Consider the following 27,348-nt stretch of genomic DNA (forward strand, 5'->3'; position numbering starts at 1 on the left):
TCCGCCATCGAGCAGGTCCCCGACTCTGGTCACCTTGCCAGCCACAGCCCTACCCTCCGCCAGCCGCCCGAACCCGTGTTCGTGGAGGTGCGGATTCCTGAGCAGCGGCTCCCGAAGGAGAGCCGCCGCTCCTGACGGGGGAGAGCTCCGCCTGGAAGCGACGTAGTTCCAAACCCATAGTAGTTCCTGGTAGAAGACAGGCAGCTCCCGCAGGCCGGCACGCCTGCTGCCCACTTTCGCAAACAGGAGCTGCGTGTCATAATTGAGGCCATGCAGCTGGCGGAAGAAAAACGTCGCCAGCGCACACCATCTCGGAGGATTCTCGACGTACAGGTATCTCTGCAGCGTCTGAAGACGGAAAGTCGCAGCCTGGGTGCGAAGGCACACCAGCGCCTGACCGCCCTCCCTAAGCGGGAGACACAGAACCGCGGCAGAGACCCAGTGCTTCCTTTTGTCCCAGAAGAAGTCGATGAGCTTCTTCTGAATCTTGGCGACAAACGCAGGGGGAGGGATCAAAGTGACCAACCGGTACCACAACATGGCGGCCACCAGCTGGTTTATGACCAGCGCTCGACCCCTGTAGGACAACACTCGGAGCAGTCCTGTCCAGCGTCCTAGGCGAGCGGTGACTTTGGCCTCCAGCTCTTGCCAGTTCGCCGGCCAAGCGTCCTCGGCAGGGCTAAGGTAGACTCCCAAATAGAGGAGGTGCGTGGTGCTCCAGGCGAAAGGCCTGAACTCCTCCGGCAGGGAGTCCACCCGCCACTGACCCACCAGGAGTCCGGAACATTTCTCCCAGTTGATCTTGGCGGAGGATGCGTCCGAGTAAATCTGCTGGCATTCCCGCATCCTCCGCAAGTCAGCGGGATCCGTGACCGTGAGGAGCACGTCATCGGCGTAAGCCGAGAGGACCACCTCCACGCCCGGCCCTTGCAGAGCCAGTCCCGTCAACCTCTTCCGCAAGAGGCGCAGGAAAGGCTCCACGCAAATGGCATATAACTGGCCGGACATGGGGCATCCCTGACGCACCCCCCTCCCGAAGCGAAGGGGTGCCGTCAAGGACCCGTTAACTTTAATCAGACACTCCGCGGCGGCGTACAGAAGTCGGATCCGGGCGACGAAATGCGTCCCGAACCCGAATGCGCGCAGAGTCCCGAAGAGATACTCGTGATCCACCCTGTCGAACGCCTTCTCCTGATCCAGGGAAAGGAAGGCGACCGACAGACCAGCCCTCTGGGAGTGGTGGACCAGGTCCCGGACCAGATGGATGTTATCGTGGATGGTCCGGCCCGGGACCGTGTAGGACTGGTCGGGGTGGATCATGTGGGCCAGCACGGTGCCAAGGCGAGCAGACATGGCCCTGGCAAAGATTTTATAGTCCGTGCTGAGGAGGGAGACCGGGCGCCAGTTCTTAAGGAGGCGGAGATCGCCCTTCTTAGGCAGCAGGACAATGACCGCCCTGCGCCAAGAGAGGGGCATCTCCCCGGTCGCCAAACTTTCCCCCAGGACCCGCGCGTAGTCGCCCCCCAAGACGTCCCAGAACGCCCTGTGGAACTCCACGGTCAGCCCGTCCAGCCCCGGGGACTTTCCCCTAGAGAGCTGGCGGAGGGCGCCGGTCAGCTCCGCCAGACTTAGCGGAGCGTCCAAATTTTCGGCGCCCTCCGGGCCAACCTTCGGCAGGTCCTCCCACAAAACTCTGCGCGCATCCTCGCTGGACGGATCCGGAGAGAACAGAGCCCCGTAATAGGCGCGGGTCTCCGTGCTGATTCCCTCCGGATCCGAGACCAGAGATCCGTCGTCGGCCAGCAGCCCCAAGAGCTGCTTACGGACCCCCCGTCTTTTTTCCAGCGAGTAGAAGAAGGGGGAGCCGCGGTCCAGGTCCCGCAGGAGCTGGATCCGCGACCTCACGTACGCGCCTCGGGACCCGACGAGCTGCAGGTCCATCAGCGCGCCCTTCTTCTCTTCGTACACCTTCCGCAGGGCCGGGTCCTCGACGACCTGACCGAGACGGGACTCCAGGTCGAGCACCTCCTTCTCCAACCGCCCGACCCGGGCCTCCCGCCTCTTGGTCGACCCCTTCGCGTACTCCTGACAGAAGAGACGGATGTGAGCCTTGCCCACATCCCACCATAGCCTCAAGGAGGGGAAGCCCCCCTGCTTCCTTCTCCAGTCGGCCCAGAATCGACGAAACGAATCCCGGAACCGTGCGTCCTCCAGCAGCAGGTTGTTAAAATGCCAGTACACGGACCCCCCCCGCGCGCGCAGCGGAGCGAGCTCCGCCCACACCAGGTGGTGGTCCGTGCACGGCACCGGCCGCATGGAAGCTGCCGGAACGCAGGAGACGAACGCCCGGGAAATGTAGAGGCGGTCGATTCTGGACCTTCCTCCCCCAGACCTCACGCTAGTGAAGGCGCTGGAGTCGGGGTGGAGATTTCGCCAGACGTCCACCAAGTCGAAGGACACAACCAGGTCCCTCAACTTCTCCATCGCCGCCGGGCTTCGCGGGGGACCCGAACGGTCCCTCGCCTCGAGGGTGCAGTTAAAATCCCCCCCGAGGATGACGCACTCGCCCACGTCGATGGAGCCCAAGAGAGCGGACACTTCTTCGAAGAAGCGCACTTGCTGCGCACTGGTCTGAGGGGCGTACACGTTCACTAGATGGAGCGGCACGCCCCCCAGGCGAACAGTGACATGGAGCAAGCGGCCCGGCACGTGCTCCTTGACCCCCAAGATCTCCGGCTGAAAATGCGGGGCCAGCAAGATAGCCACCCCGCTGGAATTGTTGGAGAGGTGACTCATGCTGACCCCTCCTTGCCACTCCAGGAGCCACGTGGCTTCGTCTCCCGGAACGGTGTGGGTTTCTTGCAGGAAGCACACCGCATACTTCCCGTCCCGAAGGACCGAGAAGTTATTGAATCTGCGGCGCGCCTCCCTGCTGCCGTTGATGTTGAGGCTGGCTATGGTTATCTTCATGTCAGAAGCATAGTGCAACCTCTACCTACACCTAACGGGGCGAGGAAGCGCAGCCGCTGGTCCGCCGCCACTTCCTCAGCAGCCCAGTGAGAAACGTTGTGAGCCGACGCAGCTCGAGCGGGTTCACACCCTCGTCCGCGCCCAAGATCTTAACGGCGGCGCGGACGGAATCGATGAGCAGCGCCAGCTCCGACCACCTGTCGAGGGCCAGCCGGACCTTATTGCGCTGACCCAGGCACGTGGCCATAAAATCCCGGAGTTCCCTTACGGAAATGAGGGGAGACTTGGCAAGGGGCACGAGGTCATCCATCGCCACGTCGGCGCTGGAGTCCGAATCGTCCTCCGTGCCCATCACCGAGTCCCCATCCTCCTCCAGGGGGTCGTCACCAGCGGCCAACCCGTCCGCCGCGCAGTGCGAAGCGAACGACTCGGCCGCGCCAGCCAGCCCCGCCTCCGCCCGGATCCCACCCCCAGGATCGGCGGCAGAGGATTTCTCCCTGGGCTCCTCTAGGGGTGCCGGGCCAGAAGACGGCGGCGGTTCAGAGCTCCCCTCCGCCTCAGACGCCGGAACGACCGGAGAAACCGGGGAGAGAACAATTTCCAGCTCCTCCAGTACGTCCGGCACCAGAGACGCAGCCAGGGGGCCATCCTCCTCCCCGCCACCAACCTCCGACCCAGCGGACGGGGGGTTTTGAATTAAAAGCTCTACCAGGACGAGCATCCCCTGGGAGACGTCCGGGTCGCATTGGGCGAGCTCATTATCCTCGAGCTCGCCCGACCCAACCCCCAGGCTGCCCGACCCGGCGAGGGGTAACGACACCGATAAAAGGTCAACTTCAATTACTGCCGCGGGTTGTTCCGCAACCCCCCCCACGGGCAGGGTCTCATCCCCATCCCCGGGAGGCACGTGCTGGACAGACACATCTGCCTCAGCCTCCCGAGGGACAGGCGACCCCTGCCGATCGCTGGTGATGACGACAGCGCTGGGGGGGCGGGGGGGCGCAGTACCCGCGGCGGGCGACGACTCCCCCTGCTCGGAGGGACCTTCCTCCTCCCGGTCCTCCTCCTCATCCAGGGGGTCGCGCCTTCTTTTTAGCACGGAGGGAGCGAGGGAGACCTCCATGTCTGCAAAGGCCTCCTCCTCGACTCCCCCCGGCGGAGCAGGTTTGTCGGGTTCCTCGGGCCCGAGCCCGGCCGCAGGTATTGGCATTACCGCTGCGGCGGTTGCGGCCACAGGCTCGGGCACGGGGCCCCTCCCGCTCACATCTGCCCTGATCAACTCCGCGAGGAGCGCGGGTGTAAGGGGCTCAAGGGGCAAGGGCTCACCATCCACGGGGGGACCTGCCCTAAGGTGCTTCTTTTTTCCCCGCGCCTTCTTTCCGGCCGGACACGCTCCCTCCCCCCCGCCGGAGGCCTTGGTGGCATCGGCCCCCGACATCAACCGCGCATCAGACGTACTTGACGCGTGGGCAGATCCGGGGGGAAGGGCGGCGGCGGCGGCGCCAGCCTCGGCCGCACGAGATGATCCGGCGGCCTTGGAGGCAGGGCAGTTCCTCCTGATGTGCCCCACCTCCCTGCAGGCATGGCACCTCACACCGTCCGACGTCCAAAAGGCGCGGTAGGCGGTCCCCTCGTGGAGGACGACGAACGCCCCTTCAGTGTCCTCCTCCCGCGCCAGCTGGATAAACAGCTGGCGCCGGAAGGAGAAGACGTGGCGAAGGCTGGCCTCCCGGAAGCCGAGCGGGATGGGCGTGATCCCCGACCTCACCTCCCCAAGTTGTCGCAAATGGGGAAGGAGGAGCTCACCAGGAACATAGGGCGGGACGTTGGAAATAATGATCCTCTGCGCGGTGGCCTCGAGAGGATCCACCGGCAGGAAGGTCCCGCCCACGGTGAGCCCCTTGGCGACAGCCAGGGACACCGCCCGCTCCGACCCCAGGAAGAACACAGCCTTCCCATACATTTTCGAGGCCGCGACGATGGCTGAGGGGCCGACAACCCCAGCCATGGCCTTGACGCAGGCCTCGATGGTCATAGTGGGGTGAGTGTAGCTCTTCACCCCAAGCTTTTTTGTTATTAATCGAAAAGGTGACGGGGCAGCAGGAACAGCGGGAGCAGCTGTGGCCGTGGCTACCACTCTCGCATAGGTCCCGGCTGGCCCCGCCACCGGCGAAGACGCAGTCGCCATTCTGGGGTGCTTTTTTTAAGGGCTACACTCACCCCAAGTCACAGGCCTGAAGGTGTTAATGGCCTCGGTGTATATATATTTTTTTTGTCCTCTATTGAGCAGAGGGAGCTGATTAAAATGAGGACACACCTCTCTCCTTATTGATTTAAATTGGGAGAGTGGCCTCTCCCCTCTGCTCAATTGGCAATTAATAAAATAGATGAAACTAAGGTGCCTTAGAAAGACAGGCAGAGAGAGACAAAGAGAGAGAGAGAGAGAGAGGGGGTGGGTGGGAAGGAGGGAGGCCGCAAAGGGCAGTGTTGCCACTCAGGATGGTGGGTGGGTGTTGGCAGGGTTGCACTCTCCGATGGAAAAAGTCTTTGGTGATGGTGGTCTTCTGGCAGGGGGAGAAAGACGTCTTCACCTGGAAAAGCTGGAGAAGCCCAGGCTTAGTCCTGCAACAGGTCTTAACGATGTAATTAAATTAAATTAAGGACTTCACCTTGGGCAGCTCCAAGCTCTCCCAGGGCAGGCAATAGAAGGGATGCTAATTAGTGGTGTGTGTGGCCTAGCTTTTAACAAGAGCACACACACACACTACACCCCTTGATGATCCGGCCTTGCTTCTTCTTTTCTCCCCCCACCTAAAATACAAAGTCTTGGGAGAGTGCCCCAAATAACACCCACCTGTAGATGTTCCGGATGAAGTTTTCTTCCCTCCTTTCAAGCAGTTGGTTTCTCTCCCCTCTCTCCCTCTCCTGAAGTGGAGGCCAATTTGGGGAGGCAGTGATAGAAAGGCCTCTCCCCTGGTTGATGTTGATGTAGGCCTCCTTTCTCCTTCTCCTCCTCTGTCCTCTCTCTCCAGGCACCTCAGTTGATGTAATGATGGTGGAGTTGGTGGTGGTGGTCCAACGTTCTCCTCCTCTTCCTGGTCAGGGGACCACCACTTTAATCCACTCTCCAAAGTCTGGCTGCTCCCTCTGCTCGTGCTTGCAGCTGAACAGAGGGTAACTTAAGACAGAAGTACAGAAGCCTGCTATGGCTTTATATACAGGGGTGGTCACTGCCGGTACTGCAGTATAGAATCAGTTCTTCTCTTAAAAGGTACATACACAATTCCTCCCCTTTTAGATAAACAGTACATAACATTCATTTAACAACTAAATAATAACTAATTACAATTACAATTTTCTCTGTACTATATACATCAACTGAAATAATCATTTATAAGTTCAGTCTTTGAGGAGGCTTCCTGATCCTGACTGGATTACGCCTTTCTCGAGTATCCTGTTCTTGCGGCGGAGTTGATTCTGGCTCATTGTCATTGGTTGGTTCGTCAGCTTCCAATACTACTTCTGAGGTAGACGCAATCTGTACTTCGGGTTGATTACCAGGTGCACCTGCTCGTGGTATGGGTTTGGCTTGTTCCTGTGACTCTAGAATCTGGTCAGCATGGCGTCTCACGATGCTCTCTCCAACATCCACTGTGTACATTAGTGGTCCCTGCTGTGTGCATATCGTTCCTGGCTGCCATTTTTCTGTTCAGTAGTCGCGGGCCAAGACTGGTTGCCCTATCTTGAAGCTCCTGGTTGGCTTCTCATTTATGTGCTGGAATTGCTTATCCTCAACATCTCGTCTTATGTTTGGTTTGAGCAAATCCAGGCGACATCTTAGCCTTCGGTTGAAGAACATTATGGCTGGAGTTTGGTTGGTGACTGCATGTGTCGCATTCCACCTTGTGTTGTAGTCATATGTCGTCATTATGCATTGCCTTTATTGCCTTTTTAAAGGGCTGAACAAACCTCTCAGCCAATCCATTTGTGGCTGGATGATATGGGGCAGATGTGTAATGTTAGAACATAAGAACATAAGAAATAGGAGCAGGGGTGGGCCAATCGGCCCCTCGAGCCTGCTCCGCCATTCAATAAGATCATGGCTGATCTGATCCTAACCGCCAATCCACTATCACAGAAACATCTCCTGAATCTAACAGAATTAGACACACGAAATAGGAGCAGGATCAGGCTACACGGCCCCTGGGCCCGCTCCGCTACCCACAGGGCCATGACCGATCCGAACCTAGACTCATGTCCAAATTCCTGCCCGCTCCCCGTAACTCTTAATTCCCTTTACTTCTAGGAAACTGTCTATTTCTGTTTTAAATTTATGTAATGATGTAGCTTCTACAGCTTTTTGGGGCAGCATATTCCATGGACCTACCACCCGCTGAGTGAAGTAGTTCCTCCTTATCTCAGTTTTGAAAGAGCAGCCCCTTATTCTAAGACTATGCCCCCTAGTTCTAGTTTCACCCATCATCGGGAACATCCTCCCCGCATCCACCCGATCCAACCCCTTCACAATCTTATATGTTTCAATAAGATCGCCTCTCATTCTTCTGAACTCCAATGAGTAGAGTCCCAATCTACTCAACCTCTCCTCATATGTCCATCCCCTCATCCCCGGGATTAACCGAGTGAACCTTCTTTGTACTGACTCGAGAGCAAGTATGTCTTTTCTTAAGTATGGACACCAAAACTGTATGCAGTATTCCAGTTGCGGTCTCACCAATACCTTGTACAACTGAAGCAATACCTCCCTATTTTTATATTCTATCCCCCTAGCAATGAAAGCCAACATTCCATTGGCCTTCTTAATCACTTGCTGCACCTGCATACTAACCTTTTGAGTTTCGTGCACCAGGACCCCCAGATCCCTTTGTACTTCAGTACTTTCAAGTTTCATGCCATTAAGATAATAACTTGCTCTGCGATTTTTCCTGCCAAAGTGCATAACCTCACACTTTCCAGTATTGTATTCCATCTGCCAAATCTCTGCCCACTTACTTAGCCTGTCTATGTCACCTTGCAGGTTTTTTATGTCCTCCTCACTCACTACTTTCCCTCCCATCTTAGTATCATCTGCAAACTTTGATATGTTACACTCGGTCCCCTCCTCCAAATCGTTAATATAGATTGTAAAGAGTTGGGGACCCAGCACTGACCCCTGCGGAACACCACTAGTTACTGATTGCCAGTCTGAGAATGAACCATTTATCCCAACTCTCTGCCTTCTGTTAGATAGCCAATCCTCTATCCATGCCAGAATATTACCCCCAATCCCGTGATTTTTTATCTTAAGCAATAATCTTTTGTGTGGCACCTTGTCAAATGCCTTTTGGAAGTCTAAATACACTACATCCACTGGTTCCCCTTTATCCACCCTATATGATACTTCCTCAAAGAACTCCAGCAAATTTGTCAAACATGACTTCCCCTTCATAAAACCATGCTGACTTTGTCCTATTAAATTATGATTATCCAAATGTCCTATTACTGTCTCCTTAATAATGGACTCCAAAATTTTACCTACCACAGATGTTAGGCTAACTGGCCTATAGTTTCCAGCCTTCTGTCTACTGCCCTTTTTAAATAAGAGTGTTACATTAGCAGTTTTCCAGTCTGCCGGGACCTTTGCTGAGTCCAGGGAGTTTTGGAAAATTATTACCAATGCATCCACAATCCCTACCGCCACTTCCCTCAAGACCCTAGGATGTAAGCCATCAGGTCCAGGTGATTTATTCACCTTGAGTCCCATTATTTTACCGAGTACCACTTCCTTAGTGATTTTGATCGTGTTTAGCTCCTCCCCCCCTATAGCCCCCTGTTTGTCCAGTGTTGGGATATTCTTAGTGTCCTCTACTGTAAAGACTGATATAAAATATTCATTCAGTGTTTTTGCCATCTCCATATTTCCCACCATTAATTTCCCGGTCTCATCCTCTAAGGGACCAACATTTACTTTAGCCACCCTTTTTCTTTTTATATAACTATAAAAACTCTTACTATCTGTTTTTATATTTTTTGCTAATATACTTTCATAATCTATCTTCCCTTTCTTAATCAATCTTTTTGTTATTTTTTGCTGTCTTTTAAAGTTTTCCCAATCCTCTATCCTCCCACTAGATTTGGCTACCTTATATGCCCTTGTTTTTAGTCGAATACTATCCTTAATTTCTTTACTTAGCCACGGATGGCTGTCTTTTCTTTTACACCCTTTTCTTCTCAGTGGAATATATTTTTTGGGGAAGTTGTAAAATAAATCCTTAAATGTACACCACTGATCATGTATCATCTTACCCTTTAATCTATTTTCCCAATCCACTCTACTCAATTCCGCTCTCATACCTTCATAGTCTCCTTTATTCAAGCTTAGCACGCTTGTTTGAGATCCAACCTTCTCACCCTCTAATTGAATATGGAATTCAACCATGTTATGGTCACTCATTCCAAGGGGATCCTTTACTAGGACATTTTTAATTAATCCTGTCTCGTTACACAGGACCAGATCTAAGGTTGCTTGCTCCCTGGTCGGTTCAGTTGCATACTGCTCAAGAAACCCATCCCGAATACACTCAATGAACTCATCCTCAAGGCAGCCCTGCCCAATTTGATTTGTCCAATTAATATGATAGTTAAAATCCCCCATAATTATAGATGTTCCTTTATTACAAGCCTCAACTATTTCCTGATTGATACTCCGTCCAGTTTGGAGGCCTATATACTACACCCACTAGTGTTTTTTTCCCCTTATTATTCCTTACCTCCACCCAAACTGTTTCATTATCCTGATCTTTTGACCCAATATCATTTCTCTGTATTACAGTGATTCCTTCCTTTATTAACATAGCCACCCCACCTCCCCTTCCTTCCTGCCTGTCCTTCCTGATCGTTAAATAACCTGGTATGTTTAATTCCCAGGCATTGTCACCCTGCTGCCATGTTTCTGTAATGGCCACAAGATCATACCCATATGTAGTTATTTGTGCCATTAACTCGTCTATTTTGTTACGAATGCTACGTGCATTCAGATAGAGAACTTTCAAAGATGTTTTGTGACACTTAGTTCCTGCTTTTGCCCTTTTTATTACTTTACCTTTTACTCCATACCTTCTGCCCCTTCCTGACATGCTCTGGTTTTTAATTTCCCCACTGCTACCTAAGTCTATGACCTTCTCTGTTGTCATTTTTATTATTTGCTCTCTAGGAACCTCCCCCCAACTAGTTAGTTTAAAGCCCTCTCTACAGCCCTAGTTATATGATCTGCCAGGACTCTAGCCCCCAGCATTGGCCAAGTGAAGCCCGTCCCAATGGAACAGCTCCCTCCTGCCCCAGTACTGGTGCCAGTGTCCCAGGAAGCAAAACCCATTTCTCCCACACCAGTCTTTGAGCCACGCATTTAACTCTCTAATTTTATTTGTCCTAGCCAAATTCGCTCATGGCTCAGGTAATGAGATTATTACCCTTGAGGTTCTGTTTTTTAATTTGACCCCTAGCTGCTCATACTCCTTTAACAGAACTGGCTTCCTAGTCCTATCTACGTCATTTGTACCAACATGGACCATGACAACTGGATCCACCCCCTCCCACTGCAAGTTTCTTTCTAGCCCAGAGGAGATGTCCTTAACCCTGGCACCGGGTAGGCAACACAGCCTTCGGGACTCTCGCTCTCGGCTGCAGAGAACTCTATCTATCCCCCTAATAATACTATCCCCTACCACTACAACATTTCTATTTACTCCCCCCTCTTGAATGGCCCCCCATTCTACGGTGCTGTGGCCAGGTTGCTCATCCTCCCTGCAGTCCCTGCTCCTGTCCCCACAGGGAGTAAGAACCTCAAACCTGTTGGACAAGAACAAGGGCTGCGGCTCCTCCAGCTCTACCTCCTAGATCCCCGTACCTGCCTCACTCGTAGTCACACCGTCCTGTCCCTGACCACGGGCTACATCTGAATTAATTAACTTCCTAGTTGTGACCACCTCCTGATACACAGAGTCAAGGTACTTCTCCCCCTCCCTGATGTGTCGCAGTGTCTGAAGCTCAGACTCCAGCTCATCAACATGGAGCTGGAGTTCCTGTAGCAGCAGACACTTGTCACAGATATAATCACCGTGAGCCTCAATGGGGTTCACCGGCTCCCACATCTCGCAACAGTAACACATCACCTGCTCCATTCTATGTAATTAATTAAATTTTTTATTGTTAGTTATGGACACCCTCTGCCTGATTTTAGATGCTAGTATCCCCTTTAATTAATTGGATTTAAATTAAATCAATCCCTCTCGTTACACCAGTTAAATGGTTTACCAACAGTCACTCTGCACCAGAAAGGCCTTATTAACTACAACCCAAAGAGTTAAAGTTTGAAAAGAGCACCTAACACCCCACTTAACCTAACTCACACTTACCCAAACTCAGAGCACTCTCTGCTGACTCGCACTCAGTGCTTGCTCGCACTAGGACTGGTCTTTTTATGCTGTTTGTTTGTTTCACCCTATTATTCCTCAGAAACCTCCGGAAATCCTCGGACACAAACTGTGGCCCATTGTCAGAGCAAATCTGTTCTGGCAAGCCATTTCTGGCGAAGATGGTCCGTAGGACTGCAATAGTTTTCTCCGTGGTGGTGGAGGACATTTTGATGACCTCTGGCCATTTTGAATGGGCATCCACAGCGATTAGGAACATTGAGTCCATAAATGGACCAGCAAAATCAATGTCTACCCATTGCCATGGAGATGCGGGCCACTCCCATGGATGTAGCGGGGCCTGTGGTGGAGCGTTTTGGACCTTCTGGTATCCTGTGCATCTCTTGGTCATATCCTCGATTTCTTTATCGATTCCCGGCCACCACACAAACGCCCTGGCTAGGCTCTTCATTTTTACCCCTCCCAGATGACCCTCATGAAGCTCATTGAGCACTCTATCTCTCAACTTGGGTGGAATTACCACTCGGGATCCACACATCAAGGTCCCCCGGCACACTGACAGCTGTTCTCTCCTTGGCGAGAATGCTGGCAACAGTGCTGGCCATCCCTTCACCGTCAATCATAGACCTGAGAGTGTGTCGGGTCATTTCGGGTTTCCTTCTCTATACTTGAGTTTGTAACAGGTAGACATTCGACTGTGGTCGCATGGAATATCTCAACATGGTCCACTGCAGGTGCTTCCTCTACCGTAGGCAACGGTAGGCGCGACAGCCCATCAGCGTTTCCATGCTGTTTCGTACCCTTGTACTCTATGTCGTACTGATGTGCCCCTCGAAAAAGTTACCATCTTTGCAGCCGTTGCGCCGTCATTACCGGAACGCCCTTCTTTGGGTTAAAAATGGAGACCAGGGGCTGATGATCAGTGAGTAGGGTGAACTTCTGCCCGTGCAGATAGTGATTGAACTTCTTCACCCTCCACTCCAGGCTGAGGGCTTCCCTTTCAATCTGGGTGTAGTTACGCTCGGCTGAGGTTAACGAGCGCGACGCAAAGGCTATTGGCCTCTCTGAGCCGACAAGGAATTTGTGTGACAGCACCGCTCCGATGCCATAGGGAGATGCATCACATGCATACCGAATCGGTAGTGTTGGATTGTAGTGGGCCAATACTTCTTTTGAAGTGATTAGGCATTTACCTTTCTGATAGGCATGCTTACACTCATCACTCCATTTCCATGTTACTCCAGTTTGCAGTAGGGCGTTCAGTGGGTGCAGAATTGTAGATAAATTCGGCAAGAACTTATGGTAGTAGTTCACCAACCCAAGGAACGACCTCAGTTGCGACACATTTTCCGGCGCTGGAGCCTTGACTACAGCCTCAATCTTGTCCAGTGACTTATGCAACCCTTCCTCATCAATCATGTGGCCACAATATGAGATTTGTCTCCTGAGGAACTCGCATTTGGGGCGGTTGGCTCGTCGCCCATATTCCTGTAATCTCGTAAGCACCTGCTCCAGGTTGGCAAGGTGTTCACTGTCATTTTCGCCCGTAACCAGGATGTCGTCCAAATAACACTGGGTCCCAGGGATTCCTTGCAGGACTTGTTCCATCGCCCTCTGCCAAATAGCCGGGGCTGATGCTACCCCGAATACCAGTCGATTGTACTGGTAAAGGCCTTTGTGAGTGTTTATCGTGAGGTATTTCCTAGATGCTTCTTCCACCTCCACTTGTAGATACGCTTGGGCCAGATCAATCTTTGTAAAGCGTTTCCCTCCAGATAGTGAGGCGAAAATATCTTCTATCCGTGGAAATGGATATTGTACTGTGTGCAGGACTGGGTTCACAGTTACCTTGAAGTCCCCACAGATGCGAACCTTCTTCGGTTCCCCAGGCGTGCTGCTCAATGATTTCTTCATTACAGGAACGATGGGTGTGGCCCACTCGCTCCAGTCCACCTTGGACAGCACACCCGAACGCTCCAGACTCTCCAGCTCTGCTTCAACGGCTGGGCGGATCGCGTAAGGTACCGGTCTGGCCTTAAAAAATTTTGGGTTTGCGTTATCTTCGATTTTTATCGTTGCCGTTACTCCTTTTAGAGTCCCAAGTCCTTGTTGGAACACCTCTTTCGCGTCAGTTAGAATTTTTGACAGTCGTCCAGGCAAGAAACTGGAAAGTACTGAAGTACAAAGGGATCTGGGGGTCCTGGTGCACGAAACTCAAAAGGTTAGTATGCAGGTGCAGCAAGTGATTAAGAAGGCCAATGGAATGTTGGCTTTCATTGCTAGGGGGATAGAATATAAAAATAGGGAGGTATTGCTTCAGTTGTACAAGGTATTGGTGAGACCGCACCTGGAATACTGCGTACAGTTTTGGTGTCCATACTTAAGAAAGGACATACTTGCTCTCGAGTCAGTACAAAGAAGGTTCACTCGGTTAATCCCGGGGATGAGGGGATGGACATATGAGGAGAGGTTGAGTAGATTGGGACTCTACTCATTGGAGTTCAGAAGAATGAGAGGCGATCTTATTGAAACATATAAGATTGTGAAGGGGTTGGATCGGGTGGATGCGGGGAAGATGTTCCCGATGATGGGTGAAACTAGAACTAGGGGGCATAGTCTTAGAATAAGGGGCTGCTCTTTCAAAACTGAGATGAGGAGGAACTACTTCACTCAGAGGGTGGTAGGTCCATGGAATATGCTGCCCCAAAAAGCTGTAGAAGCTACATCATTACATAAATTTAAAACAGAAATAGACAGTTTCCTAGAAGTAAAGGGAATTAAGGGTTACGGGGAGCGGGCAGGAATTTGGACATGAGTCTAGGTTCGGATCGGTCATGGCCCTGTGGGTAGCGGAGCGGGCCCAGGGGCCGTGTAGCCTGATCCTGCTCCTATTTTGTGTGTCTAATTCTGTTAGATTCAGGAGATGGTTCTGTGATAGTGGATTGGCGGTTAGGATCAGATCAGCCATGATCTTATTGAATGGCGGAGCAGGCTCGAGGGGCCGATTGGCCTACTCCTGTTCCTATTTCTTATGTTCTTATGTTCTTAGGTGTGACGTCATCATCCTTTTTATCAGTCACAGTTAGCGCCTGAATGGAATGCCAATCCAATTGTATTTTTCGGATCCATTCACGTCCCAATAATGGTGGTCCTCCATCTGGTAGTATATATAGATACAGTTTCTGTGTTTCCTTGCCGTTGTATTCAACTGGCACCCTTATTTTTCCTCTGGGGTAGACTTTTTGCCCCGTGTATGTCTTCAATACAATGGACGTGTCCTTCAAGGGTATGTGTGAAAATAGCCACTCGTAGTCTCGTCGATTCACGACAGTTAGGGCTGATCCTGTGTCCAATTCCATCTTTACTGGGGACCCTGCTATCATGAGGGTGACCCAAATGGTTCAGTGATCCTCCTTTGCGATCACGTTGTGTAACTTTAGACAACTTAGTCTCCTGCTCCCGGAGTCCTTATCACTCTCCTGATCTTCCGAACTACTTTCTGTCAATTTCTTTACTTTCGTGTACTTGTCCTTAGTAGTTCTTGTAGTGTTGGTTTTCTTTCCCGACCTGCAGACTCTTGCTATGTGTCCCATTTTCCCACATTGCCTGCATACTTTGTCCTTAAACCAGCAGTCCTTCTGATCATGGGTTGTTCTGCCGCAGCGATAGCACTTTTCTGCTCCATACCCCATTTCGTTAGCGCTGTATTCCTGTGGTTTCTGTTGTATTTCCGCAGCTCCCCGTGCTGCTGCTTCGTAGGATACTGCCACGCTGAAAGCCTGTTCTAGCGTCAGGTCCTTTTCCGAAAGTAGTCGTTTCTGGGCTCCTTCACTCTGGAGCCCGCAGACAAACTTATCCCGTAAGGTGTCTGCCAGTCCTGCTCCGAACTGGCGGTGCTTCGATAACTTGCGTAGTTCCGTAAGATAGTCAGCATTGCTCTCATTTTTGTGGTTTCTTTTATGGAACTTGAATCTTTCTGCTATCAGCAGCGGTGTAGGGTTTAGGTGTTCCTGTAAGATATTAACAATCTCTTCAAAACTTTTCTCCATTGGTTTAGCTGGGGTAATTAAATTCCGCAATAGGCAGCAAGGTGGCATAGTGGTTAGCACTGTTGCCTCACAGCGCCAGGGACCCGGGTTCAAATCCGGCCTCGGGTGACTGTCTGTGTGGAGTTTGCACATTCTCCCCATGTTTGCGTGGGTTTTCTCCGGGTGCTCCGGTTTCCTCCCACAGTCCAAAGATGTGCGGGTTAGGTTGATTGGCTATGATAAAAATTGACCCTTAGTGTTAGGGGGGATTAAATACACGGGGTTACGGTGATAGGGCTTGGGTGGGATGGCTGTCGGTGTAGGGACCGGGTGCTAGGGTTTGGATGATCAGCCATGATCTCGTTGAATGGCGGAGCAGGCTCGAAGGGCTGAATGGCCTACTCCTGCTCCTATCTTCTATGTTTCTATGTTTCTAGGCCGTACGTTCTCACGCCCATCAAATTTAATAATACCGACGCCTTCTTTCCATCGGCCACCTCATTTGCCGTGCAGTACACTTCAATTCTTTCCACATACGTGGTCCAGTCTTCTACCTCGTAGTCGAAAGCAGTGATACTGCCACTTTTTGGCATCTTGGGTGATTTAAAATGGCGCCTCCCGCGCTTTTTCTTCTTCACCAATGGATTAAAATGGCACCTCCCGTGCTTTTCCTTCTTCCCCAATGGAATAAAATGGCGCCTCCCGCGCTTTTCCTTCTTCCCCTTGCTGCCACGTTGCTCCTAGCGTTCTGCAGGGTAATGGCGGCGACCCGCAGCTTCGGCGCGTCTCACTTTTCCTTCCCCTTGTTTTATTTTCGCTAAACTGCCCGGTTCTTGAGCACCGACCGCGCCCTGTGCGCTCCACCCTCTCTCTCTCTCTTTTCCTCCCGACGACGCTGCACGGCCCCTTTGCAGAGCTGCTCGATCGAGCTCAAGCCCGCCGCAGTCCGGAAGGGTCAGCGCACTACCTGCTACCAGCACAATTTGCTGGAACACCTTGACTGGGGAGCCAAGCCCAGCTCTCCACAGCCTCTCCTGCAACTCTCCGAACTCCGAGGGATCCTTGGGCGGTTGCCCGCGGTCGACGCCCATTGCTCTGACTTCGACCTCCAAGAAGCTTCTTCTCAGGGAAAGATCCCCGTGAGGTGATGCAGTACTGCAGGTGAGTTCGAACCTGTTCGTCGCCAATGTAGTGTCCGCGCCTTAATAATACACGGACTGCAGGAGAACAATAAAACAGGTATTTACTGAACGGAGGGTAACTTAAGACTGAAGTACAGAAGCCTGCTATGGCTTTTTATACAGGGGTGGTCACTGCCGGTACTGCAGTATAGAATCAGTTCTTCTCTTAAAGGTACATACACAACACAGACCACCCCCCGCACCCAGACCACCCCCTCCGCACCCAGACCACCCCCCGCACCCAGACCACCCCCCGCAGCCAGACCACCGCCCCCTGCACCCAGACCACCCCCCCGCACCCAGACCACCGCCCCGCCCACTCCCTCTGCACCCAAACCACCCACTCCGCACCCAGACCACCCCCCGCACCCAGACCACTCCCTCCGCACCCAGACCACCCCCCGCACCCAGACCACTCCCTCCGCACCCAGACCACCCCCCGCACCCAGACCACTCCCTCCGCACCCAGACCACCACCTCCACACACAGACCAGCCCCCTGTACCCAGACCATCCCCCCGCACCCAGACCACCCCCTCCGCACCCAGACCACCCACTGCCCCGCACCCAGACCACCCACTCCCCCGCACCCAGACCACCCACTCCCCCGCACCCAGACCACCCACTCCCCCGCACCCAGACCAGCCCCCCACACCCAGACCACTCCCTCCCCCGCACCCAGACCACCCCCTCCCTCGCACCCAGACCACCCCCTCTCCCGCACCCAGACCACCCCCTCCCCCGCACCCAGACCACCCCCTCCCCCGCACCCAGACCACCCCCTCCCCCGCACCCAGACCACCCCCTCCCTCGCACCCAGACCACCCCCTCCCCCGCACCCAGACCACCCCCTCCCCCGCACCCAGACCACCCCCTCCCCCAGACCATCCCCTCCCCCGCACCCAGACCACCCCCTCCCCCGCACCCAGACCACCCCCTCCCTCGCACCCAGACCAGCCCCCTGCACCCAGACCATCCCCCTGCACCCAGACCACCCCCTCCCCCCAGACCACACCCTCCCCCGCGCCCAGACCACCCCCTCCCCTGCGCCCAGACCACCCCCTCCCCCGCGCCCAGACCACCCCTCCCCCGCGCCCAGACCACCCCCTCGCCCAGACCACCCCCTCCCCCGCGCCCAGACCACCCCCTCCCCCGCGCCCAGACCACCCCCTCCCCCGCGCCCAGACCACCCCCTCCCCCGCGCCCAGACCACCCCCTCCCCCGCGCCCAGACCACCCCCTCCCCCGCGCCCAGACCACCCCCTCCCCCGCGCCCAGACCACCCCCTCCCCCGCGCCCAGACCACCCCCTCCCCCGCGCCCAGACCACCCCCTCCCCGCGCCCAGACCACCCCCTCCCCCGCGCCCAGACCACCCCCTCCCCCGCGCCCAGACCACCCCCTCCCCCGCGCCCAAAACACCCCCTCCCCCGCGCCCATAACACCCCCTCCCTCGCGCCCAGACCACTCCCTCCCTCGCACCCAGACCACCTCCCACCCAGTCTCCAGTCTGAGACGCCCGTGGCACTTTAACCTGCTCTGAGCCCCCACAAGGAATGCCCCTGCCGCCCCAGGCTCTCCCAGCAGCTGCGAGATCCATGCAACGCCCTCCTCCCCAGGCTTACCTTGCTGCCGTCAGCCTTCTCTTGGCCCAGATGATCTTCCAAGCCTACTCATTCCTTGGCCCCCCGCCACCCCCCCCACCCCCAACCGACCACACTGTCCAGCCGCCACTTCCCACTTGTCGGTATTCAAACAAGTCCCGCCAGTCAAAATCTGCCAGGCCGTAACAAAGACCCCCTCGTTCGATTGCCGCCCGATCGACCCTTCAGACAGACCTGCTCTGTGTTCTGCTGTATCTGCACTGAGTTGACATTGTGACCCCGAGGTGAAAGGTCGCCCACCTCAAACACGAACCGATCTTTCTCTATCACACCCTGTCAGACTCGCTGTGATTGCGGTCCTTCCTGTTCTAACCTGTGTTCAGCCGTTGGGTGTTCTGCTGGTCCTGCTGCTGTTGCTGCTGCCTGCGAGCCAACTTCTTCATCTGCAGAGAGAGAGAGAACGAGAGAGAGAAAATAGACGATACTCCACACAAGGAGAGCGCGTGGGGTCACTCCATCCCAAAAGCGGAATGCGGTCACTCCACGCCCGGTACAGTATGGGGTCACTCCGTCCCTAACACAGCGTGGGGTCACTCCGCACCCGGTACAGTGTGGGGTCACTCCGTCCCAAACGCAGCGTAGGGTCACTCCAAAACCGGTACAGTATGGAGTCACGCCATCCCTAACACAGCGTGCGGTCACTTCGCACCCGGTACAGTATGGGGTCATTCTGTCCCTAACAAAGCGTGCGGTCACTCCACACCCGGTACAGTATGGGGTCACTCCGTCCCTAACACAGCGTGCGGTCACTCCACAGCCGGTAAAGTATGGGGTCACTCCGTCCCTAACACAGCGTGCGGTCACTCCACGGCCGGTACAGTGTGGGGTCACTCCGTCCCTAACACAGCGTGCGGCCACACCACAGCCGGTACAGTATGGGGTCATCCTGTCCCTAACACAGCGTTTGGTCACTCCACACCCGGTACAGTATGGGGTCACTCCGTCCCTAACACAGTGTGCGATCACTCCACACCCGGTACAGTATGGGGTCACTCCATCCCGAATGTGGCATGGGGTCACTCCACACCTGGTACAGTATGGGACCACGCCATCCCTAACACAGCGTGTGGTCACTCCACACTCGGTATAGTATAGGGTCACTCCATCCCCAACACAGCGTGCGGTCACTCCGCACACGGCACAGTATGGGTCACTCTGTCCCTAACACAGCGTGTGGTCACTCCACACCCGGTACAGTATGGGGTCACTCTGTCCCTAACGCGGCGTGTGGACACTCCGCACCCGGAACAGTATGGGGTCACTCCGTCCCTGACACAGTGTTTGGTCACTCCGCACCCGGTACAGTATGGGGTCATTCTGTCCCTAACAAAGCGTGCGGTCACTCCACACCCGGTACAGTATGGGGTCACTCCGTCCCTAACACAGCGTGCGGTCACTCCACAGCCAGTAAAGTATGGGGTCACTCCGTCCCTAACACAGCGTGCGGTCACTCCACACCCGGTACAGTATGGGGTCATTCTGTCCCTAACAAAGCGTGCGATCACTCCACACCCGGTACAGTATGGGGTCACTCCGTCCCTAACACAGCGTGCAGTCACTCCACACCCGGTACAGTGTGGGGTCACTCCGTCCCTAACACAGCGTGCGGCCACACCACAGCCGGTACAGTATGGGGTCATTCTGTCCCTAACACAGCGTTTGGTCACTCCACACACGGTACAGTATGGGGTCATTCTGTCCCTAACACAGCATTTGGTCACTCCACACCCGGTACAGTATGGGGTCATTCTGTCCCTAACACAGCGTTTGGTCACTCCACACCTGGTACAGTGTGGGGTCACTCCGTCCCTGACACAGCGTGCGGTCACTCCGCACCCGGTACAGTATGGGGGTCACTCCGTCCCTAACACAGCGTGCGATCACTCCACACCCGGTACAGTATGGGGTCACTCCATCCCGAACGTAGCGTGGGGTCACTCCGCACCTGGTACAGTATGGGACCACGCCGTCCCTAACACAGCGTGTGGTCACTCCGCACTCGGTATAGTATAGGGTTAATCCGTTCCTAACACAGCGTGGGGTCTCTCCGCACACACGACAGTATAGTGTCACTCCGTCTCTAACACAGCGTGCGGTCACTCCATACCCAGTCACAGTATGGGGTCACTCCATCCCTAACACAGCAGGCAGTCACTCCACACCCGGTACAGTGTGAGGTCACTCCGTCCCTAACACAGCGTGCGGTCACTCCGCACCCGGTACAGTATGGGGTCACTCCGTCCCTAACGTGGTGTGGGGTCACTCCACACCCGGTACAGTATGGGGTCATTCGGTCCCTAACACAGCGTGCGGTCACTCCGCACACGGAACAGTATGGGGTCACTCCATCCCTAACACAGCGTGCGTTCACTCTGCACACGGAACAGTATGGGGTCACTCCGTCACTAACACAGCGTGCGGTCACTCCACACCCGGTAGTGTGGGGTCACTCCGTCCCCAACACAGCGTGCGGTCACTCCGCACACGGCACAGTATGGGTCACTCTGTCCCTAACACAGCGTGTGGTCACTCCACACACGGTATAGTATGGGGTCACTCTGTCCCTAACACGGCGTGCGGTCACTCCGCACCCGGAACAGTATGGGGTCACTCCGTCCCTGACACAGTGTTTGGTCACTCCGCAGCCGGTACAGTGTGGGGTCACTCTGTCCCTAACACAGCGTGCGGTCACTCCACACCCGGTACAGTATGGGGTCACTCCATCCCTAACCCAGCGTGCGGTCACTCCGCACACGGTACAGTATGTGGTCACTCTGTCCCTAACGTGGCGTGCGGTCACTCCACACCCGGTACAGTATGGGGTCACTCCATCCCTAACACAGTGTGCGGTCACTCCGCACACGGTACAGTATGGTGTCACTCCGTCCCTAACGTGGCGTGGGGTCACTCCACACCCGGTACAGTATGGAGTCACTCCATCCCTAACACAGCGTGCGGTCACTCCACAGCCGGTAAAGTATGGGGTCACTCCGTCCCTAACACAGCGTGCGGTCACTCCACACCCGGTACAGTATGGGGTCATTCTGTCCCTAACAAAGCATGCGGTCACTCCACACCCGGTACAGTATGGGGTCACTCCGTCCCTAACACAGCGTGCGGTCACTCCACAGCCGGTAAAGTATGGGGTCACTCCGTCCCTAACACAGCGTGCGGTCACTCCACACCCGGTACAGTGTGGGGTCACTCCGTCCCTAACACAGCGTGCGGCCACACCACAGCCGGTACAGTATGGGGTCATTCTGTCGCTAACACAGCGTTTGGTCACTCCACACCCGGTACAGTATGGGGTCATTCTGTCCCTAACACAGCGTTTGGTCACTCCACACCTGGTACAGCATGGGGTCATTCTGTCCCTAACACAGTGTTTGGTCACTCCACACCCGGTACAGTGTGGGGTCACTCCGTCCCTGACACAGCGTGCGGTCACTCCGCACCCAGTACAGTGTGGGGTCACTCCGTCCCTGACACAGCGTGCGGTCACTCCGCACCCGGTACAGTATGGGGGTCACTCCGTCCCTAACAGAGCGTGCGATCACTCCACACCCGGTACAGTATGGGGTCACTCCATCCCGAACGTGGCGTGGGCTCACTCCGCACCTGGTACAGTATGGGACCACGCCGTCCCTAACACAGCGTGTGGTCACTCCACTCTATGTATAGTATAGGGTCAATCCGTCCCCAACACAGCGTGGGGTCTCAACGCACACGGGACAGTATAGTGTCACTCCGTCTCTAACACAGCGTGCGGTCACTCCATACCCAGTCACAGTATGGGGTCACTCCATCCCTAACACAGCGGGCGGTCACTCCACACCCGGTACAGTGCGAGGTCACTCCGTCCCTAACACAACGTGCAGTCACTCCGCACCCGGTACAGTATGGGGTCACTCCGTCCCTAACGTGGTGTGGGGTCACTCCGCACCCGGTACAGTATGGGCTCACTCCATCCCTAACACAGCGTTTGGTCACTCCACACCCGGTACAGTATGGGGTCATTCTGTCCCTAACACAGCGTGCGGTCACTCCGCACACGGAACAGTATGGGGTCACTCTGTCACTAACACAGCGTGCGGTCACTCCACACCCGGTAGTGTGGGGTCACTCCGTCCCCAACACAGCGTGCGGTCACTCCGCACACAGCACAGTATGGGTCACTCTGTCCCTAACACAGTGTGTGGTCACTCCACACCTGGTACAGTATGGGGTCACTCCATCACTAACACAGCGGTGGTCACTCCGCACCCGGTACAGTGTGGGGTCACTCCGTCCCTGACACACCGTGCGGTCACTCCACACACGGTACAGTATGGGGTCACTCTGTCCCTAACGCGGCGTGCGGTCACTCCGCACCCGGAACAGTATGGGGTCACTCCGTCCCTGACACAGTGTTTGGTTACTTCGCACCCGGTACAGTATGGGGTCATTCTGTCCCTAACAAAGCGTGCGGTCACTCCACACCCGGTACAGTATGAGGTCACTCCGTCCCTAAAACAGCGTGCGGTCACTCCACAGCCGGTAAAGTATGGGGTCACTCCGTCCTTAACACAGCGTGCGGTCACTCCACACCCGATACAGTATGGGGTCATTCTGTCCCTAACAAAGCATGCGGTCACTCCACACCCGGTACAGTATGGGGTCACTCCGTCCCTAACACAGCGTGCGGTCACTCCACACCCGGTACAGTATGGGGTCATTCTGTCCCTAACACAGCGTTTGGTCACTCCACACCCGGTACAGTATGGGGTCATTCTGTCCCTAACACAGCATTTGGTCACTCCACACCCGGTACAGTATGGGGTCATTCTGTCCCTAACACAGCGTTTTGTCACTCCACACCCAGTACAGTGTGGGGTCACTCCGTCCCTGACACAGCGTGCGGTCACTCCGCACCCAGTACAGTGTGGGGTCACTCCGTCCCTGACACAACGTGCGGTCACTCCGCACCCGGTACAGTATGGGGGTCACTCCGTCCCTAACACAGCGTGCGATCACTCCACACCCGGTACAGTATGGGGTCACTCCATCCCGAACGTGGCATGGGGTCACTCCGCACCTGGTACAGTATGGGACCACGCCGTCCATAACACAGCGTGTGGTCACTCCGCACTCGGTATAGTATAGGGTCAATCAGTCCCCAACACAGCGTGGGGTCTCTCCGCACATGGGACAGTATAGTGTCACTCCGTCTCTAACACAGCGTGCGGTCACTCCATACCCAGTCACAGTATGGGGTCACTCCATCCCTAACACAGCGGGCAGTCACTCCACACCCGGTACAGTGTGAGGTCACTCCGTCCCTAACACAGCGTGCGGTCACTCCGCACCCGGTACAGTATGGGGTCACTCCGTCCCTAATGTGGTGTGGGGTCACTCCGCACCCGGTACAGTATGGGCTCACTCCATCCCTAACACAGCGTTTGGTCACTCCACACCCGGTACAGTATGGGGTCATTCTGTCCCTAACACAGCGTGCGGTCACTCCGCACACGGAAAAGTATGGGGTCTCTCCGTCCCTAACACGGCGGTGGTCACTCCGCACCCGGTACAGTGTGGAGTCACTCCGTCCCTGACACACCGTGCGGTCACTCCACACACGGTACAGTATGGGGTCACTCTGTCCCTAACGCGGCGTGCGGTCACTCCGCACCCGGAACAGTATGGGGTCACTCCGTCCCTGACAGTGTTTCGTTACTCCGCACCCGGTACAGTATGGGGTCATTCTGTCCCTAACAAAGCGTGCGGTCACTCCACATCCGGTACAGTATGGGGTCACTCCGTCCCTAACACAGCGTGCGGTCACTCCACAGCCGGTAAAGTATGGGGTCACTCCGTCCCTAACACAGCGTGCGGTCACTCCGCACCCGGTACAGTATAGGGTCACTCCGTCCCTAACGTGGTGTGGGGTCACTCCGCACCCGGTACAGTATGGGCTCACTCCATCCCTAACACAGCGTTTGGTCACTCTACACCCGGTACAGTATGGGGTCATTCTGTCCCTAACACAGCGTGCGGTCACTCCGCACACGGAAAAGTATGGGGTCACTCCGTCCCTAACACAGCGTGCGTTCACTCCACACCCGGTAGTGTGGGGTCACTCCGTCCCCAACACAGCGTGCGGTCACTCCGCACACGGCACAGTATGGGTCACTCTGTCCCTAACACAGCGTGTGGTCACTCCACACATGGTACAGTATGGGGTCACTCTGTCCCTAACGCGGCGTGCGGTCACTCTGCACCCGGAACAGTATGGGGTCACTCCGTCCCTGACACAGTGTTTGGTCACTCTGCACCCGGTACAGTGTGGGGTCACTCTGTCCCTAACACAGCGTGCAGTCACTCCACACCCGGTAAAGTGTGGGGTCACTCTGCCCCTAACACAGCGTGCGGTCACTCCGCACCCGGTACAGTGTGGTGTCACGCCGTCTCTATCACAGCGTGTGGTCACTCCATACCCGGTACTGAATGGGGTCACTCCGTCCCTGACACATCGTGCGGTCACTCCGCACACAGTACAGTATGGGGTCACTCCGTCCCTAACACAGCGTGTGATCACTCCGCACCCGGTACAGTATGGGGTCACTCTGTCCCGAAAGTGGCGTGGGGTCACACCGCACCTGGTACAGTATGGGATCACGCCATCCGAAACACAGCGTGTCGTCACTCCGCACTCGGTATAGCATAGGGTCAATCCTTCCCTAACACAGCGTGCGGTCACGCCGCACACGGTACAGTATAGTGTCACTCCGTCTCTAACACAGCGTGCGGTCACTCCATACCCAGTTACAGTATGGGGTTACTCCGTCCCTAACACAGCATGCGGTCACTCCGCACACGGTACAGTATGGGGTCACTCCGTCCCTAACGTAGCGTGGGGTCACTCCGCACCCGGTACAGTATGGGGTCACTCCATCCCTAACACAGCGGGCGGTCACTCCGCACACGGTACAGTGTGGGGTCATCCCATCCCTAACACAGCGTGCGGTCACTCCACACCCGGTACAGTGTGGGGTCACTCCGTCCCTAACACAGCGTGCGGTCACTCCACACACGGTACAGTATGGTGTCACTCCGTCCCTAACACAGCATGCGGTCACTCCGCACCCGGTAGAGTGTGAGGTCACACCTTCCCTAACACAGCATGCGGTCACTCCACACACGGTACAGTATGGGGTCACTCTGTCCCTAACGCGGCGTGCGGTCACTCCGCACCCGGAACAGTATGGGGTCACTCCTTCCCTGACACAATGTTTGGTCACTCCGCACCCGGTACAGTGTGGGGTCACTCTGTCCCTAACACAGCGTGCGGTCACTCCACACCCGGTTACAGTATGGGGTCACTCCGTCCCTAACACAGCGTGTGGTCACTCCGCACACGGTACAGTATGGGGTCACTCCGTCCCTAACGTGGCGTGCGGTCACTCCATACCCAGTTACAGTATGGGGTCACTCCGTCCCTAACCCAGCGTGCGGTCACTCCGCACATGGTACAGTATGGGGTCACTCCGTCCCTAATGTGGCGTGGGGTCACTCCGCAACCGGTACATTATGGGGTCACCCCGTCCTTAACACAGCGGCGGTCACTCCGCACCCGGTACAGTGTGGGGTCACTCCGTCCTGACACACCGTGCGGTTACTCCGCACACGGTACAGTGTGGGGTCACTCCGTCCCTAATACAGCGTGTGATCACTCCGCACCCGGTACAGTATGGGGTCACTCCGTCCCGAAAGTGGCGTGGGGTCACACCGCACCTGGTACAGTATGGGATCACACCGTCCCAAACACAGCGTGTGGTCACTCTGCACTCGGTATAGCATAGGGTCAATCCTTCCCTAACACAGCGTGCGGTCACTCCGCACACGGTACAGTATATTGTCACTCCGTCTCTAACACAGCGTGCGGTCACTCCATACCCAGTTACAGTATGGTGTCACTCCATCCCTAACACAGCGTGCGGTCACTCCGCACACGGTACAGTATGGGGTCACTCCGTCCCTAACGCGGCGTGCGGTCACTCCACACCCTGTACAGTTTGGGGTCACTCCGTCCCTAACACAGCGTGCGGCCACTCCGCACCCGGTACAGTATGGGGTCACTCCGTCCCTAACACAGCGTGCGGCCACTCTGCACCCGGTACAGTAAGGTGTCACTCCGTCCCTAACACAGCGTGCGGCCACTCCACACCCGGTACAGTATAGGGTCACTCCGTCCCTAACACAGTGTGCGGTCACTCCGCACCCGGTACAGTGTGGGGTCACTCCGTCCCTAACACAGCGTGCGGCCACTCCACACCCGGTACAGTGTGGGGTCACTCCATCCCTAACACAGCGTGCGGTCACTCCGCACCTGGTACAGTATGGGATCACGCCGTCCCTAACACAGCGTGTGATCACTCCGCACTCGGTATAGTATTGGGTCAATCCGTCCCTAACACAGCGTGCGGTCACTCCGCACATGGTACAGTATAGTGTCACTCCATCCCTAACACAGCGGGCGGTCACTCCGCACCCGGTACAGTATGGGGTCATTCTGTCCCTAACAAATTGTTTGATCACTCCACACCCGGTACAGTGTGGGGTCACTCTGTCCCTGACACAGCGTGCGGTCACTCTGCACCCAGTACAGTGTGGGGTCACTCCGTCCCTAACACAGCGTGTGATCACTCCGCACCTGGTACAGTATGGGGTCACTCCGTCCCGAAAGTGGCATGGGGTCACTCCGCACATAGTACAGTATAGTGTCACTCCGTCCCTAACACAGCGTGCGGTCACTCCGCACCCGGTACAGTATATGGTCACTCTGTCCCTAACGTGGCGTGGGGTCACTCCACACCCGGTACAGTATGGGGTCACTCCATCCCTAACACAGCGGGCGGTCACTCCACACGGTACAGTCTGGGGTCAATCCGTCCCTAACATAGCGTGCGGTCACTCCACACCCAGTACAGTATGGGGTCACTCTGTCCCTAACACCGCGTGCGGTCACTCCACACACGGTAAAGTATGGGGACACTCCGTCCCTAACAGAGTGGTGGTCACTCCGCACCCGGTACAGTGTGTGG

The 27,348-nt window shown here is 55.6% G+C and overlaps 1 protein-coding gene across 1 annotated transcript in view; it reads right to left on the minus strand.

Moving 5' to 3' along the window:
• Positions 1–27,348, minus strand: part of LOC147121727 (LIM homeobox transcription factor 1-alpha-like) — a 177,419-nt gene that overhangs the window by 12,097 nt on the left and 137,974 nt on the right. Inside the window, exon 5 of the mRNA XM_085977992.1 lies at positions 18,582–18,651. Coding sequence (XP_085834118.1) covers positions 18,582–18,651 — 70 coding nt within the window. The remainder of the gene's footprint in view (positions 1–18,581; positions 18,652–27,348) is intronic.

Source organism: Somniosus microcephalus, chromosome 3 (genome assembly GCF_052327205.1).
Source record: "Somniosus microcephalus isolate GS21.2 chromosome 3, FLI_Smic_1.0, whole genome shotgun sequence".
Taxonomy (NCBI): Eukaryota; Metazoa; Chordata; class Chondrichthyes; order Squaliformes; family Somniosidae; genus Somniosus; species Somniosus microcephalus.